Source organism: Cyprinodon variegatus, unplaced genomic scaffold (assembly GCF_000732505.1).
Source record: "Cyprinodon variegatus isolate N-32 unplaced genomic scaffold, C_variegatus-1.0 Scaffold954, whole genome shotgun sequence".
In the NCBI taxonomy this organism is placed as follows: domain Eukaryota; kingdom Metazoa; phylum Chordata; class Actinopteri; order Cyprinodontiformes; family Cyprinodontidae; genus Cyprinodon; species Cyprinodon variegatus.
In genome coordinates, this window is record NW_015151407.1 from 234,353 (window position 1) to 253,865 (window position 19,513).

The following is a 19,513-nucleotide window of genomic DNA, read 5'->3' on the forward strand; positions in this document are numbered from 1 at the left end:
AGGTAGGGAATTGATATTGATGATATACAATATCAGTTATCGATATCGGCCAGATTTTCATATCAGTGCATTCCTAGAATTAGGGGATTCAAACCTAGTTGAAGGTACTGTAAAAGTAATATACTCTCTGTGTGACTGACTTTTGTATTCACCTATAGACCTGCTTACTGGCATTTAGTTCCACAGACAGTGACCTCAGTCTGACGTGGACATCAACAGACCATCTTTATTACCCTTTTCCAAATGCATGAAAATACGGACATAGTGACTCATGAAGCTTTCTGCAAGACCTCTGATAGTGAGTCATTTTCTTATTATGGATGTGATGCATGAATTGGATGTTCACTGTCCCTGCCCTGATTAAAGAACAGCTATAATGATCCCCAAGACTGCATCCCACTTAAAACCATGCAGGCACAGATGAGCTGGCGGACTCCAGACCAACAACTTCGTTAACCTTTTTCACCTCTACTATTCCCAAGCCTTACAACAGGCACCCTCCGCCCTGCCGCTTACCCACTTCCTCAAGTTGACTTCTTGTGTTACATTTTCTGGCTGGCTTGACCTCACTGGGCTTGTAAATTTGGGGTTTGATGAGTGGGGGGTCTGATTCAACATCCTGGAGGTCCCTAATGAACTGATTGATGTTCCCTAACATACAATCATGACTCCATGACCAGAGAGGGTTGTGTTTTAGTAGTTCTGCAACTATGTAGTGCAAAGGGAAAGACTGAGTTACCTTAACAACTATGGAGTCTATCTGTATAATGCAAGGAAATGTCTACAGTCTGTATTTTCTAAAGTGAAGTTCCCTTAAATGGTTACAGTAACAGGCCTAAACAGTAGTTAAATGCAAAGTAAAGCAGTGTTCTAACCCAGAACATTGTTCATGCAGTCTCACAGGACCGTTCAGAGGTATCCAGATGTGGAGGGTGATTTTTGAGTACATGGGTCAGCCTGTCTGGGGATAAATCAGACAGACTAATCTGTCCTGTGAGGGGACGGGGAGATAATTGGTCACATTTGACCCCCCGGCCTCGAGGACTGTGGGAACGCAGGCTTTATCTACTAACGGTAATTGACTAATGAAACACTTCCGCAGCACCCTCCACTAGATTGTCATCCACCGTTCGGGATAGGGTGAGGCATGTGTGCGGTGTGTGTTTGCGTGAGTAAGGTTGACACAATTGGGCAAGAGTCCTGTGTTTTTCAGTGTGTGTGTGGTTTATAGAAAATGGCAGGATGCGGAACTCCCTGTGGCCATCCACACAGCTTATCAGTACCATCGGCCTCTTTATGCCTGCAGCACAGTGAGACTTTGACAGACCACACATATCAATGATAGCATGGTTGTCATTACAGTTTTGATTTAAATTTCAAGTGGAAATGGTTAATGTTACTTTGAATGTAGTTTAAACCCATAATATAGAGCAGCAAGGTAATGAAGTACTTTGGAGCCACAGGAACAGGTATGAATGCTCTGTTGCCTTGCCGCTTGTGACTTTGCCGGGATTTTATAGTTGCTTTGTGTGGATGCTCCCAACGATTGAAAGACAAGAAAATCAGCACTGGGAGAGTTAGGTGTGGGGGTGGGAGGGCGTTAAGAAAAAAAGGCTAAAGTTACGGCTGTGAGACAATGTCTCTGAGGTCCCATCAAGTGAGCCATTCATAGATACAGGCCTACCAGTTTGTGAAGCCAGGGAGACACTCCGATAGAGTGGGGCCCAGGGTGGCCTTGTCTTTTTGTCCCAGGCTGACCCCTGCGCTCTACCCTGGCCTCTGCGCCCCTCACCTGGCCTGTTCCAGCACACTGGTAACAGGATACCTGTAATTTGCTCTAATGGCCTTTGAAAGACCTGGCTAGGCTAATCCCTGGAGTGCTTCTCCCGGTAGCACCACGTGAGAAAAGGTGGGGTAGGGTTGGGGGAGTGGGCCGAGGACCAGCCTCTGGATGTGAGAGAATGTCACCCCTCACAGCCTTGGCAGAAGCAGGAGGGAGTCTAGGAGTCAGCTTTCAGCAGGTCACTGCCGAGTGTCTTGTTCACAGGCTTTAAAAAACTGATCCCAAGCGTGTAGAGAGCTAGATCGCCTTCACTTTACACCTCCCAACACTGTTCAGTACGACAGGGGAGAGTGGCCTAAAAACCTGCACAAAGCTGCTTTGGAAATAGTTGACTGATTCTGCAAGTTTCTATCATCAGTGCATGCAAGTTTTCTTTTGAGTGAGATGGACTTTAACAATATAATGAGACTTAAATATTGCAATCTTGCCAAGCATCAAAAAGTTAGGTCATGGAAAGGGATTTGTTGATTTTTACATCCTGTAAGTGAAATTATTTCTTTAAAAATAAAAATATGACTACCACTAACCATAATGATAGTATAACCTTAAGGTAAAAAAGGGAGGGCAAAAGACAAAAACCTTCTTCTTGCTCATCCTTGCTGTCATTTCTCCAGGGATATAAAGGAATGTGGAAACAGCATACCATCTTTTCTCTGTCTTCCTGTTCTTTCTCTCCATCATCTATTCTTATTTTTTCTGAAAGGATGGACCACATGCAAAGGAATGCACTCAAACACAAACTACTCTTCAGGTTAGTGGCTTTTATATTTGTACTCAAAAGGAGAGATAACCAAAGTGACATCTTGTTTAGGTCTGTAAAACGTTAAGTACGCAGGAAAATGCCTGGTTCTAAAAGGAGTTATTTACTTTTGTTTCATTTGATTAGCTCTGATCAAAGCATACTCCTTTCTAAGTGATTGTGAACAATCTTAAACTTTAGAGCAAAATGAGTTAAAGCAGAAGCTGTTCAGGCTCTAAGAGTCAGAGCTAATCTAAGGGCTAGGTAAGATCACAGGGTCAAGAGGCTCTGGACACTGTGCCTCTTTTGAGGCCATCCGTCTGTTTGGATGACACTTGTGAGCCCAAAATTTAAGAGATGTTTTTTTTACCTTTTGTCATTTGATAACCTTAATTGTCAATCATTTCCTAAAGTAACTTTAGTCTTTTTGTGTGTGGTGTGTTTGCAAACTGTGAAAGCCTTTGCTGAAATTAGAAATATCCAACAGCCAAGGTATGAATAAATCAACCAGGTCCTGTAAGAGTTCTGGGGTGTAATGCATTTTAGGGTCAGTGAGGCGGAGGTGGGAGGGAGAGAGAGATGGACAAAAAGGTTGGGACTGAGGTTGTGACCCAGCTGGGAAATAACTGAACTGAAACATGGACCAAAACACATGCAGGAAAGAATGAAAGTGGAAGTCAGGCTGACAGATGAGAGAATTGACAACACAAAGAAAGGCAAGTAGAGTGTGAGCTGCATGTGTATAGCTTTGGCACATGCTGTGAACATTATCAATTATAAAAATAAAAAAAAGCTAATAAATAGTTTCTTTAAATATAGAATAATTTACCAGAAAATGAATAAACCCTATTATAAATCAGTTGGTGAGTTTTAGCATTGGTAATATTAATTCTGACATTAATCCTGAACTGAAATGTTTAACATCATAACAGAGCAGTTTCCTGTTAACCAAGCTGGAAACCTTAGCCTTAAAGGTGCAACAGTTTTCATCAGTAACTGTGTTAAAATATAAAAAAAGAAAAAAAATTTAGCAAAAGAAAAAAAAAAAAAACGTCTTTAAAGCCAGAGAGCCCAACGCTTCAATTCAAGGACATTTAACTTCTCATACAGCATTTAGATCGCTAATTTATTTATATTTGCTGCTGCCTTTGTAAAAGAATAAAAATGCTATTTTAAAAAATAAGTTGCAATTTAAATCTATAAATTCAAATGTGTTCATTTGTGCTTCAATTATCAAATAAGTGTAATAAAATTTGCCAGGTTGGGAAAAAAAATACATTGTGTGATATTTATGTTAACATGAGAAGCTTATTGTGTTTAAATACTATATTTGCAGATTATATTTGAAGATTAGCAAAACATCCTATAAAAAGCAGACACACCAATGTTAAGCCAGTAGCTCCAGATATCAAATATTCATGATTAGACAATACAAAGCCCAAAAAACATGTTTTTTGATATCAGAATCATAAAACAAGAAAAACTTCCTGTTTGTTACGATTGTTAGCAAAGAAATTATTAATCCTCCACTTAATATTACTGTAGACATTTTCTTGGAAAAAGTTAAGCTGTAATTTTAGGTGTAACACATTGCAACTCACCTAGGTAATTACGTTGGCTTTTTCTTAAGGTAAAAAAACAAAACAAAAAAACATTTGAAACACATGAAAAACCAAATGTGCATTATTACAAACCGGCATACAGCCTTTAGGTATAATACTAACAATAAGAGGCACTGTACTTGGCTTTCTTACTTATACTTACTTTCAGAAATGTTTAACTGATAAAATCAGCTTGATGACACTCCATTCAGTTCTAACTCAAAACTCAAAGTTCCCTAACTTAAATTCAAAATAACAATCCCTTGGTGCTTGTCTCTTTTAGCCCCCAAAATAATTTTTTTTCTCAGAAAAGTTAATTTCTGTGGCTCTGTTCTATTTTACAGGAACAGTGCCATGCATGAGATCAAAGATAAAAGATGACCATTGGGTGTTGCAAGGAGGTCTATAAAACAACCCACCTTACTGTTGTTTTATGAATAAGCGCGCCAGAAATTAATTAAAAATCGGGCTTGGACTTGCTGGCAAACACATTTACGTGCTTGTTGGCACGAATGCTGCAAGTGTGCAATTAACAGGCCTGTAAAAGTTGTAGGGCAGACTGACACAGACGTGGGAAGGTGATCATCATTTCATGCCTTGTGGACCTTTACAGCCATGCACACGTGACAGATGTGGGAGGTAGTAATTTACCCTTTAGTTTCAGGGAAGGTTGTGATCCTTTTTTAACAGAAAGAGTTCCAGATGTTTGGAAAAAACGTTGATAAATTTGCATTCCCAACACATTCCCAACAAAATCCATAATATAATATTGGCTTTAAAACCACAATAAAAAGTTATTGTATATTTATTCTTCTTATTATTGAAAAGCCATTCTTTAACTTGCAATGGTAGCTGTGAAACACAAGCATTAGAAAGGCTAATCTTTGTCTAGAGGCCTTTTTTATACTAAGCATTGTTAATATACTCAAAAAGTGATGGGGACAATAAAGAATGTATCAAAACCTCAGGAACCTTGGATTTGACTGTTTTCACATATTCAATGTAGATGTGTGAATATTGATATCTGCCCAAATGTATAGAAAATGTCCAGTTTAGATCAGTTCAAGTGAATTTAGTGTGATATAGATCATTTTAATTATTCTCCCTCAAACTTAAGGATCCTTGCAAGAAAAAACAGATATTACTATCTAATCAAAATTAATCCAACGCAACACTGTGGAAAGGAAAACTGTTTTTACAGGAAGAAACATCTAACAGGACACTGCTTGGTGTGAAAGGCAATCTGGCCAGAGGTTTAATAAAACTGAGGAAGGAGAATGTTTAACTGACTTACTATTTGTCACTAAACAAAACTGACAGGGGCGTCTGGTTACATATTTCAGGCTAATAAGCCCAATAAGCTGACTGTGTTTCAAACCTGGAAAAAAACACACCGCTGTTGAATTATTGTAGGAGTCTCGAACTTAAATCCTCGAGGGCTGGTGTCCTGCTACTTTTAGATGTTTCCTTCGCTCTACACACTTGAACCAAATAACTTAACTGCAACACTAGCAGCAGTCAGGCTCTGCTAATGAGCTCATATTGGAGTCAGGCGTGTTGAAGAAAATCTAAAAGTGTTAGTACACCGACCCTGGAGGACTGGAGTTTGAGACCCCTGCTCTAATGACAGACTGTCATGAAATACGAAAGGTTACTTGCAATCAACGAGCTACAACTGATGAGGGGATGATTTTACCAGCATGATCAGCATTTGCAAATTGAACTCGTATTTTAAAGCAACAATGATTTTACCACCTTTAATCCTTACAGTGTTATTGATAAGAGCTTTTAAATTTACAATTATTTTTCCTGTGGTTTTTCAATCAAAAACTTTACCTGTACTTTTAGAGTCTTTAGGGGTGTGTGAAAAGTAAGTATTTCCAAACTCTAATCAGAAATGTAGCTACACAGATATAAGCATTCAATTTTCAAAGAAAAGCATTCGGTCTGATATTAAATCTCAGTAAACTCTTTAAGTACTTGTTCAGTTTTTATTATCAACTGTTTTTATATTTGCTAACTTCGAGAATAATGAGACTCATGGTGTCTTCGACAGATTTATAGATTTTTTTTTTTACTTTTTTCTCAAAGTAAGATTTTTGAATGAATCCACTCAGTGTTTGGCATAATTACAAAATAAGTTATTTGACCATGGTCAGATGTTTGGCGTATCCTTACATACGTTTCTATTATTTTTTTATTCCACTTGTAGTGTTCAAGAATCTCACACTTTATATTATGTGTAAATTAGAAATTTATGTCTGGAAAGATCTTTTCCTACAAATTCCACAATGTGCTATTATTGTGCAAAAAAGATTAAACATGCTAGTATTCCTATCTTGCCACTTTAAAGACCTTGCTATTGCTGTTTCTCATGCTAATCTCTCAAGGTGTTTAAAGCCATAGTGAGTGAGGCATCCTTTGTCCACGGCGATACATGGGCAGCTGTTTCGCCCACTACCAGACCCTTCAAGGCGGTAATAGCAGATCAAAGGTGGTGGTCACAGCCATTAGGCCAGGCAGGCCAAGAAGCGTTTTTTCTTTTTTTATTCAAAAAAGAAGGGCTGAAAAAAAATACTAGAAGAATGTCTTCTATTAAAAAGCAACAAAACTCTAAAAAAAATGTAAACGCATAATTCCCATGCCCTTTTCCGGTCGAGACAGAAACCATTGACAGAGGGTTTGCTACAGGGGCAGAGAAATTAAATAGTGTAGAAAATTTTATATTAAAGCAAACAGGGGTGTGAAAGCCTCCATTTACACAGAAGGAGGGATTTTGCTCCACCAAGGTGTCTATCATTCAGAGCACTTGTTCATTAATTAGATCTTACCAAGCTTTTCACCTCACAGGTGAGCGACAAAGACCTGATTGGGGCAGTGTTCGGGGGTACCTTCCCCCACAACCAAACCCACCATCATCCAAAAAGCACCTTCACCCTGCGCTCCCGCCTGTCCTCCATCTTCCCCATCCCCACACTGGGATTCTGACAAAAGGGAGCCAAGGGAGAGTGTCTCTTTCATTCCATTCTGTCCTTTTTTTTTTCAAGGTCAGAAAAGGCTTCAATGATCTAACGATGGGCTAGCGTCCAAAATACAGGCGACAGAAAGAGAAGAAAGAGTAAAAGAGAGTCTGGGTAAAAGACGTTTTCTGCTTTAAAAATCCCTTAGAGGAGAAATAAATGGCCAGTCCACAGTTGACTAGACACGTATAGTGCAGGATTTGCTTGTAATGGCAGCTTGAGCTTATTGACAGTCCCAGCCAAAACATGTCAAAGGTTAAGAGATCTTGCCAATTGCAAGTGGGGAGCCAAAAGTGCCTTTTTTCTTTTGCTCAATAGGGCCATCAGTTGATACTTGCTTTGCAGAATGAGGCAAGTGCTGACCTTTGGATCCAATTGCAAAAGATTTATTTAATTCTCATAGTTGTTGTTTTTTTTTTTCCCTTTGTTTTTCCATAGAGATATCCAAACCTACTGAATTATTTATTAGCTTAAAAATCCTCATACTTTTTCAAAACAAAAGCACAATTTAATAAAAGTATAATATACATTCTTCCCTAAATACATTTAAGAGAATTCCCCGACTTTTAATCATCACCAAATATGAAAGTGGATGTAAATTGTTTCCGCAACTCATTAAAACGTCTCATAATGATAAAACATTTTCTTGACTGTTTTTCTACTTATTTATATTCTTTAGCAATAGCTATCATTTGCTTGGAGGTTAAGGAGGATCAAAGGTTCTCTTAAACACAAAGGCATCACATTTTTAAATGTCCTGTTTTGATTAGGATGTTTCTTCTGACTGCAAGTAACCTTTTGAGTAGCAAAGTCACATTGCTGACTGGATTCTGGTCAGTTAAGGATGATAACAAGGAGACCTTCCAACTTCATCACGAAAGACACATGGTAAAACATATCTGTAGATACAGACAAGAAACTGGTCATCATCAGCTATTGCAACAATTTCATTTCTGTAATGCAAATCAAGATTTTTTTTAATCATAAGGTAGAGGCCCATACTATTCTTTTTTTCCAAAACCAATACTCATTTTAGATAATTTAATAATTTTATATCATGCTTTTTAAAGATGCTAATCTAATTTCTTATCAATAACAAAATGGTTGAATAAAAAAATAAAATGTTTCTATTACCATAGTGCATCCAAATATAGATGAAAACTAATAACCATAAAAAATGCTTTTTCTGAATGGACTAGAATTAGATCTGACAGACACCTGTTAGGTCACCAGGATAAGAGATTACCCCATAATCAGAAAAATCACAGTAGGAAGAAGGGAAGAATTGTGCCAAACAGTAGAGCTTGGTCAAGACGTGGATTGTGACAGATTGCTACTATAATGATATATATATATATATATATATATATATATATATATATATATATATATCATTATTATTTATATCATTATTATACAAAATATATACAATATATATACTCAACTTATCCATCTAAAGGATCAGCTGAGTATTTTTTTGTATTTACTAGTAATAAATGTATTATTTGTCACAGCTTTTAAATACCTGGTTTGATTTAACCCAGGCTAACCCAGGATTTAACTGAGACATATTTAACACATCATAGAGGCACCTTTTCTTCATGTAAAGCCCAAATAAAATACACACAATGGTAAGACTCTTCAAATGGTGGCCTGTGATTTATATGGATCTCCCTGGCGTTTATAGATGTGTGGTCAAGCGTCAAGGGTCTAAGTGATTCCTTGACGTGAGTGGGAATTTCCCCTCTCACTTCTTTAGATCTTTTTTTCAACAAGCCACACCAGATAAATCCAACAGGTAGGAAAAATATAAAAAAAAAAACAAAAAAGGGTTTTTTAAAAATAAAATAAAATCACAATTTTTTTCTGCACTCTTCTATGTTTCAAACCCCAAAAGAGACATTCAATAACCAGTTGTACATTTTTAAGGAAAAAAGGTGTAAAAATGTGACAAATCAAATTCAATTCTGGAGCCCAAACAGCAAATGTTGGCGGTTACTGTTGCCACCACTTTCAGGCACCAGCGGTTTTCACTGGAATGAACTAATACCCCATAAACCCTTGCAAGACCCTATATTATCAACCAAGCTTCAGCTTATTGCTCACAGGTCCCTGGCATGCTCCAGGTGTCACCACAAAGTACACCAGGTGCTTGTAAACACAGCTTGTAAAAAAAAAGAAGGAAAAAAAAAGGAAAAAACCTTTTAAAGGGTTAATGTTTCCTCCAAGGATCAGAGGCAGTGCAGGAATGATGAGGGTGCATCTGGAGAGGTACCTGGATGAACTAAACCAAAGCATTCCTGGCTCCCTGCAGCTGTCCCAGACCTGAGACAAGGCATCATTTACCCATCCCTGTCAGAGTAGAAAGAACGATAAGAGCACTTAGATTCTTCATCAACAGTTAGCTAAAAAAAATGAGCTCACTTTAAACAGGTGATGCTAAAAAGTGTAGGAAGTATGAGGTTGATTCATAATACAAAGATGGGGGTGCATGTCTGTTTCTTTCTAAAATTTTGAGGGCCCAAGAGATGCATAAACAGTGAAGAGATCCAATCAACCTCTGTGTTAACAGCCTCCACAAAGCTGTTCTGTGGAGGCTGCATTGATTAGTGGTAAAAAAGCATAATTAAGGCTGGTAACACAACACATCGTCAACGATCAGAGTTGGATTTGTTAAGAGACCATGATACTTTTGAAAGAGACGCACAACTCAGGTGGGAGAATATGTCAACAAAACAACAATCAAGCCATATGCCAATACTCACATTGTCTCTCAGTTGAGCATTCCTATTGATGGGTGATGATTGATTTGGCACACCCTTTTTTGCCCTTCACTGACACTTCAGCTGAGCATACATCTAAGCAGCTTTCGTGGAAGTCAGTTCATTAATGCATGTAACGATTTGAGCAAAAAGAATGATGTGGGTACTGGGACATGGCCATAGGCTTGCACTCCACAAATATGGGCTACATGGAAAAGCGTGTTAAAGAAAAATCAACAGCTCAAAGAAAGCAATAAAAAAGGCCACCTGCAGATTGCCACAACCATATTGGGAACACAGCAAACATGTTCAAGAAGTTCTCAAATTACAACATTTTGACATTCATGGTGAAAGAATGTATGATAAAAAAATTCAATAGATAGCCCTGAAAAAACCACCTCCGCAGCAAATCATGTTTTCATGTCTTCAGCAGTGTTTGGGTTTGTTGAGGTTTGTAGAGGGACCCCCTCCAAGCAAGGTGCCTGATGTTAAAGCAGAGGGTCTAGGTTGTGACAACAAAAAAATGTATCTGGAGGATGGCAGGGAGGATGACGATGCAAAGGGGTCTCTGTAGAGGAGGCGCCTGTGGCACAGGAACCTTGGACGCTATACTTGCAACAGTACTGACCCACGAAGAGGTGCCGCTGAGGACTCGCCAAGAGGCGCTGCAGATGGCTTCCAAGGCTTTCTCTAAAAGTCTTGGAAATGAAAAGTGCCCTCGGAGGGGCCTTGGAGAGAAAATTTTACAGTTACAGTCTCTTGATGGTGCACAGTGAGATCAGGGGTCTTTAGACCAGCGACTCCTAGCAGGCTCGTGGGTCTCTAGACAGGGGCCACTGTGAAGCTCCGGCTCAGGAGAGGGGCTACTAAGAGGCCCTAATTCTGTAGAGGGCTCAGTAATCTCTGAAGAAGGCCTATTAAAAGGTTCAGACTTGGACATTGGCCCATTAAAGGGCCATGACACGGGGACAGACCTATGAAGGGATTTTGACTCTTGAATGGACCCACCTCTACTGTGGGTGACTGGGAAGCTGCTACTGGATCTTCTATGGGCAACTGAAAGGCAGTTACAGAATGACAAATAAGACTATAGAATATGAAACAGAAAGATCAAAAGAGAAAATTAGAGGATGGGGAAGGGCCTGGAGAAATTTAAATAACTAATATGCAATGGGAAAACATAACCTAATAACAAAAAAACATATATTAGAGTAAACTACTGCAGGAAATAAATAAATAACTAAATTAAACACAAAGGAAGCTAAACTAAGCAGTAATTCAAAATTATATATATCTTTACAGCAAAAACAGAATAAATGAAGATCAAAATGTTACTGTAAAGCCGAACAGAAAACTTGAAAAGAACTAAAAAGCCCAGAAATCAGATCATGACAAGCAGCAAGTTGCTCAGAGTTGATGGGACGAGGGGATGGAGCAAAATACAGGGAGAACCATTATTCACTGTGAAAAAAAAAAAGAAAATCAGTGTGCAAAAACATTTAAGATTGACGTTGGTTTCCAGTAGATCAGGACCTTCTCCATCCAATCTGCCTAAGCTACAGTACTAGGCAAAATAGAATGGCCTTTCCATGGAAATACTGACTGAATATATATCACATAAAAAACATGTTTTGTTGGTTTACAAAATTATACAAATTACATATATCAACTATGGTAAATTAAGAAAATATGATAGTATTCAGCGGGTGTGAATAGTTTTTGCAACAATCTGTATCTTTGATCAAATTCAGCTTCCCATTAATTAGAACATTTGAACAAAGGTACAGTACCCATATTAAAGTTAATGGAAAGTGAGTGAGGGAATGCAAAATAAAACCTGATGCTGTTTTCTCTAAAAAGTCTATTTCTTGCTCTATTTAAGTAAGGACATATGATACTAACATATTAATGTATGCTCTCCCCATGATCGATTGGGATAAAATGGTGTAGTTATCATTTATTTATTCTTTAATGGATGGTTTAAATTTGAGCTATATCTCACCAAAGCCTTACCGTGTCTTTTTGGCTTATACCTAATTACAAAAGCCATAGAAATAATCTATGTACAAGTATGGATTAGATCTTAACTTTTAACTGTCTGGTTGAGCAAATGAAGGTTGGGGTTGACAAGGAAGTTAAAGGGTTGATCTAGTTTTCCGGCAAATACCTGCATGGTTTGCAGTAATGAACAAGATTCACATCATTCATATCGGCAACTGTATCAAGGTGTCTTTGAAGGTGTAAGCCTGCAAATGGAAGACGCAAGATAAAAGAGATCATTATCTCATTCAATCGACGTCTATTCAGAACGCTTTGAGGTGACCTTAAAAACAAACCTGTCATGGCAGCAGCTGTTATTTTCTTATGCAGATAAAAAGCAGACCACGTGGCATTTGTTTGAAATCACTAAGTGGGTTAGAGAGCCCACTTAAGAAGAGCTGAGAAACAGGCTTTATTTCCTTTAGTAAACAACACTTGGTGGGATCAGGATAGAGTGTCACATTTAGAAAAGAAAAAGGTTTTCATTGATGTATGTAGCAGGGCAGACATAAAACAAGAAGGTTTAGACTCTGATGTGCTGCAGGTGTTTTTGTGCTACAGAATTTGCATAATATCAAGAACCTACATTGTACACATCCTTTTAGCGAGGGGAAGACGGCAACATTATATCTTGCCATGTCCTTTAAGATCTTACCTCAATGTCCTTATAAGGCAGAGAGGTCTTTGATGGTGAAACAGAGACAGCTTTAATGTTTCTAACCCAGACTCTTGTCCCCCTCTTTTTTGTTTTTCAGGCTTGATGGAAATCCGATCCGTCAGTGTGGGAGTTGTTGCCATCAAATCTGTCAGTACTGGGCTGTACTTAGCCATGTCCAAGAGAGGCACACTCTTTGGATCGGTGCGTATCCAACTTTATGATATTGTTTCTTGAAGTCAATACTTCAAATTCTGGCCAAAGGGAGTGTGAGATGAGTAAACAAGAAAGATTTCAGGAAAATCCTCCATGAGATAATCCAAACAGAGGTCAGAATGTTGCTTTCAATGACAGCTATACACCTGGTGCACTACTGACAATACCTGCAGCCATACCCAGCTTTACACTTTTAAAATAGATGAAAAGGAAAAAAAAAAAACGTCATGTAGGGACAAAGACCAAGCTGCGCTCATTCACATTTTTCTGTGGAATCTTCTCTTTGTTACTTTAACATCACAAATTTAGAAAAAATAATCACCTCTCATTGATAAAATCTGACACTAAATGTGTGATGACAACTACAGCCACTTACATATTGAAAGAAATACCAGACAACAAATAGAAAAGAATTGAATTAGAATAGAATTCAACTTTATTGTCACGAGTACAAAGCAAGGAAATGTGGTTTGCATCTATCCAGACGTGCTATACAGGATATAAATATTATTACAGGTGTATGTACAAGCAAAAAGTAATAGTTAGGGACTGTAAAAGGTTGTGTATAAATATAAATAAAAATACGAATATGGGAGCTACATGCACAGATTATACATATTATACAGAATATACAGCAATGTTAGGAAAATGATTATATATGTATTAGGTGGTTTGTAATACAAGATAAATAATGGCAGATAATTACTGGTGAAACATAACACCCTAATCACTACTGTAAAACCTTTCATGAAATAAAATACATTGAGAATCCAGAGATCACAAGAAAATTATGGAAGGTTTGGATTAACCTGGTATTTTTGTACCTTATTTTAACAGTATAATGATAATCTGGAACATAGCATCAAAAAGTCTCGCAACTAAATATCTTAATAAGAAAAACTTCTATTTTAAGAAGATGGTAAATAAAAAGAAAATGCTAATTCTGACCACTGACAAAAACAGATTTGTCAGAAGTTTTCAAATGTTTGAATACATTTAGCATTCACTTTCAGGAAAATCCTATCATATTTGTCAACACTATTGGAAATCAGGCATTCATATTGCAGCATGAATGTGCTGAAGACTAAATTGTTGCGATATACGTTAACCTTTAGCAATAAGCAGAAGATGAATTACTGAGAAGGGTCACAAAAACAGAAAGTATCCAGTTCCAAGGAAGACAATTGCTTGTTGATGCTTGTTACTTAAGCAGGGCGTACACTGTGCGATTTTCAGGGAGAGAATTTCGTGCGAGAATTTTTCGATCAGGCCAACTTTTAGCCTGATTGTGCGTCGTGTAGTGTACAGGGGGTTATGAGCTGTGATCAGCCTCTCACGACCACCTCTCGATCAGGAATCGTGAGGTCGGGAGAAAATCAAACATGTTTGAATAAACTGAGCAATTTGCCCACGACGGGCAAATCGCTCAGTGGGCATGCGTAAATAAGGACTCTTTTTTTTCTTCTTCCTCTCAGATGTAAACACGTCAGCATGGCAGGGATGCAATGAGTGAAATGGAGTTCTTTCTGTAAAATTGACAGACCGTAGTAGCCACGTTTGCTCAGCCATGTCTTTGTCCAAATATGTTGTCACCTTTTCTTTTTAGGGCTTTCAGCACAAACTTGCACAAATTTCCAAGGCAGCGCGTTCCTCTAGTGAGCTTCATATTCCTCTTCTACTCAAAAGGCTTCCGGATAAACAAGTCAGACCAGCACCATCTCAATGCGGAGCTGAGTCCGACGTAGTTTTTAGACGTACAGTGTGAGCAAGTAGATCGCGTTGGGCCGAACATAAATCGTGAGCTGTGAACTCAGGGTTTCGTCATACAGTGTGAGCAGTAGCAGTGTGCAACGGTTGAAAAAAATCGCACAGTGTACGCCCAGCTTTACTGAAATCAGGGTGAGCAAATTCTTAAATTACATGTTAGGTCCACTTCTATTTTTTAACAGAAAAATCAAATCCCTACAGTCTGATTAACTCAACAAAATCTATATCAGCCTTGGATTGGTAATCTGTTATACCAGGCATTTGCTCGGTGGACCGGTCCTAATTTCAGCGTGTGAGGGCCGACCCTCCTAAAATCATACCAGCTCCCTGGCTGTAGCACCTACCTGTGACAGTAAATAACCCAAGGAGCTCAAGAAGTAACACAATGTTAACTACCTAAACCAGGGGTGTCAAACTGGTTCCAGAAAGGGCTGTGTGGCTGCAGGTTTTCTTTCCAAACCAAGCAATAGCACACCAGACTCCCGTCATCTCATCAAGTGAGTTCAGCATTAACATGATGACATGATGATTGACTGGTGACATAAAGGTATTTTGGGCATATCAATTGAGCATTTTTTAACTACAGCCAATATCTACCACTTTATGACCATTGCTCTTGTCTTCTGTAGGGCTATGCTTGATGTCACAAAGCTTCAAATGACTGTGAAGTAGTTTATTTAGTATAAAAAATGGTTCTCAAAAATTCAGTAGCCTCAGCAGTCAGCAGTTTTTTATCAAATACAACAAATGTTTAATGCTTTTGCGTGAACATAGATCATAATAATTAAAAATTGTTTGTTTCTGACACCTTGCTAAATCCATGCCCCAACAAATTAGGCAAAGTCTCAAGTCAAAAGAGGGTTCCATCCCTTTCTGGCAAGATGAAACTAACAAAGTCACCAGTGAGCTTAGAAAATGTTTGCTTCATTTATTATGGTCAATGTTGGGGCATGTGTTCATTTTTAATAAAGAAAATATTATTTGAGGTAGAAAAAAAGCCATTAAAATCTGTCAGTGCAATTATAGACTCTCTTATTTAGACTACAAAGAAGCTAACCTTTTATGGCAGAGCATGAAAATCTGTCAGCTTTAAAAAGTATTGTAATGTAATATAAATCCTTTTATTGTCTCACAATGTGGAAATTCACTCTCTGCATTTAACCCATCCCGTTGGGGAGCAGTGGGCTGCCATTTTGTGGAGCCCGGGGAGCAGTATGGGGTTAGGGTGTTGCTCAGGAACTCGGAGTGCAGGCTTTGGGGATCGAACCGGGTTCTGGTAACCTTCTCAGAGCACAAGCACACTGCTAGAACCACTAGGTCAACGCTCCCCTGTAGTGTTGTATGTAGACCTTCCTCTTACAATATCATTTATACGTCTCCATTCTTTGTCTGACTGTAGGTGAAGTACAGCCCAAGCTGCAAGTTCAAAGAACGCATTGAGGAGAACGGCTACAACACCTACGCCTCACTTCGTTGGAAGCATGGTGGCAGGCAGATGTTTGTTTCTCTAAATGGACGAGGGAAACCACGGCGAGGTCACAAGGCTCGACGAAGGCACCCATCCACTCACTTCCTGCCGATGCTTCCCTCTTAGGCGTGTCCGAGTCAGAACTCTTATCGGCAGCTGCTTGGCTCACCAGTCCTCTTGAGTTGATGCCGATCTAGATGAGACAACAATCTTTCCTCTTTATTTATCCATCCTCATGTTACATAAATGTACATTTGCTGAGGTCTGTAACATTTTAGACTTAGAGTATCTGCTTATTAAGTTATTCTCTACATTTTCTGATGAGGTTAATATAATACAGTGCAGTCTGAAACTAAATATATTGCATTTTCTCTGCAACTTTCCCACTTATAAGTGTATGTGAACTGCACTGAAATATGTGAGACCTAATTACTGTCAAAAGTATTAAAACAAAAGCGATTATGATATTGCTTTAAATCAGAGAGGAAGGAGAAGACATTGGAGTTTTACTGTTTTTTTTTATTAAGAAGATTTCAAGATGTTTCTTAAACCAAACATATTTAGTAATTCAGTTCAAAAATCAATCAGATATTTTCCACCTACATTAAAACAAACCAACATTCAAAACAATTTTAGCTTCCATCTTAGGAAATGTTAATTTCTTTAAGCCAAATTAAGAGATAAAAAACAAGTAAAACACTTAAAGTAAAAACTAAAATATGTAATGAATATTTTGCATAAAAATGTTTCATAAGGTACAAAGTACATTTACATATGGCACATTTTATAATCTGGATTCTTTCAGTAAACAAATCTACAACCTAATGAACTTCCCATGGTTTAATTTATTTCCCACTTTCAAACCCAAAATAAGATATAAAAAGTAGATTAAGGGAAATGTTTTAAAATCAGGGTTCAAACTCTGACATTAGGGGTACAGTGCTGGTCATTTGGCCCTTTTATTAGTATTGGCAAAGAGGCAAGAAATGGTATAAAATGGAACTTCTTCAATGGTATTTTTCATCAACCATGAGGTAAATTGGTATTCCCACTTTGACCACTGGGACAACAAACTGGTGTTATGCACTATTCATATATTCATAGTCTAAAGAAAGGATTTTGCCTTTGCGTCACCTAAAATTATCTTAGACGGTTCAGAAGCTCTAAAAACAAGCTTGATTAAAAATGGACAAGACAAAAAAATTAGTCCAAATTAAAGGTACAATAAAAAACCATAAAAGGGAAATAAATAACATGAAAGGTTTGCAAATATTCAAGTTTATGGGAATAAAATTGGCCTGTTTAAACGTACAAATTTGGCTTTATGGATTAATGAAAAGGCAATCAGACCCAGAGCCTTCCGGCCTGAGGTTATTTTCTTTTGCTTACAGTAGGCCTAAGTTAAACTAAAACACACAGCTAGATTTGAATTGAATCTATCATTCATTAATCTTAATTAACCTTTGAACTTAATTTAAAATTTAATTTTTCTCAGTTTAGACACTTGGTCAGTTTGAATTTTTGTCTGATGGTATCTCCATTTCAGTCAATTTAATCATGCAATTTGAGAGAATATAAAACCAAAGTAACTTTAATAACATTTATTAAAGTCAAAAACTTACTTCAATATGTATGAGTATATGACTGTGATAACCTTACATCATGGAGTTAAATATGTTACTTTATGCATGGTTGATTCAAAATGCCATATGGCAAATGGCACCATTTTGCTTTAGAAAATGTCAGGACTAAAATCTGCAAAAGTATAAAATGATGAGGAGGTTAAATGACCAGCAAATGTACCAGAGACTTGCAGAGACTCAAGTCATCAAACTGCTGATATCCTTTAACTTCCTTCGTATGTTTCTGCTCCTTTCTGTCAGATCTGACCTCATTCTCAGCCTTTTGATAATATATTAGAAAGCATGAACATAAAACATGAAGCATGTCATCTGGCTTCTCATACTGAACATGTCAGCAGACACATCAAACCATCATCAACTTTAAACTAAGTACGGTAGTAAATAGTTTGATACATATGGCCTTTCTGTAAGGACTTTCTAACCCTAGACAACACAACTGTTGCTGATAGAACATTTAAAATATTTAATACTATTTTTACTCGTTAACCGTCAAAGTTGATGTATATTGTTATTTTTGCTTTTGTTGTTGGACTTTAAGAAAATACTTGTATACCTTTTTTTTTGTTTGGCTCAGTTTGTATAACAATACTACTACTGGATATTGGTACGTTTGTGATCCGCATACTGTATGTAGCAGTTTTCAGTTATCGGTCGGTTGTATATATACGTTTATTTCATAGAAAACAATCCTAAATTCCATTTAAGCTAAGTCATTTGAGTGCTTTCGTGCAAGATTGGAAAACCCAAATAAAATCTGGAAAATTCATGAGTCACGCTAACTTTCTTATCTCTCCTGTGACTTCTTATCTGGTCTCTGAAACTGACTGTTTAATGTTTACAAGATCCCCATTAGAGATCAAAACTCACTGCAGGAGAATCCTTCACACAGAAGATCTCCTGTTGGATAAAATTTTGTTATATAATTTAAACATGAAGCATCTTTTCAGTTGCAGGTAGCCTGGTGATCTTTCCAGCGAGCAGAGAGGAGTCTCAACAATAAATAGAGCCAGCTTGGGGTGAGCAAGAGCCAACCCTTCCAAAAGGCATGGCAGGCTTTGATACCAGGTGAAAGTCATGCGCAGTGACCAGTTAGACAGATAAATCAAGGCCAGGTTATACCCTTGGCCAAGTAACCAACGCTTATCATTTTCTGTCGGTGGCAACAAGTCTTATTACAGTAAACAATACACAACAAACACAGTCTTAAAAAAATGAAATGTAAGGCTTCTTAGAGTGCTCTCAGTCTGGACTTAATAATGTGGTGTAAAAAAAAACAAGTTTTTAGTCTCCTTGCAGAATTTTCCATGTAGATAGAGCAGAGTAAATAAAAGCTCTTTACCCGAATTTAGTATGGGAACATTTAGTAAAATAATTTGTATGCAAATGTTGTAAAAACTAGGTCCAATTTAAGTGGTATAGGTAACAAACACATTTCATATAATCAGAATACTAACTAACTGAGATAAACACCTTATATATAATAACTACAGAATGGGGGGATTGCACGGTGACACAGTTGGTAGCACGGCAGCTTGATGATTCTGGGTTTGATTCCGGGCCTGGGATCTTTCTGTATGAAGTTTGCATGTTCTCCTCTTGCCAGCGTGGGTTCTCTCCAGGTACTCGGGGTCCAAATACATGACTAGTCTATTGGTTTTTCTAAATCTTCCTTGGGTGTCGGTGCGTGATTGTGTCTCTGTGTTGCCCTATAATAGACTGATGACTTGTCCAGGGTGTACCCTGCCTTTTGCCCAGAGAC

General features: G+C 37.8%; 1 protein-coding gene across 1 annotated transcript in view; it reads left to right on the forward strand.

The window, feature by feature from the left end:
- The window catches only part of fgf22 (fibroblast growth factor 22), a 35,457-nt gene extending 16,942 nt beyond the window's left edge, over positions 1–18,515 (forward strand). The window contains exons 2-3 of the mRNA XM_015398702.1: positions 12,761–12,864; positions 16,043–18,515. Coding sequence (XP_015254188.1) covers positions 12,761–12,864; positions 16,043–16,237 — 299 coding nt within the window. The 3' untranslated portion in view covers positions 16,238–18,515. The remainder of the gene's footprint in view (positions 1–12,760; positions 12,865–16,042) is intronic.
- The last annotated feature ends 998 nt before the right edge of the window (positions 18,516–19,513 follow it).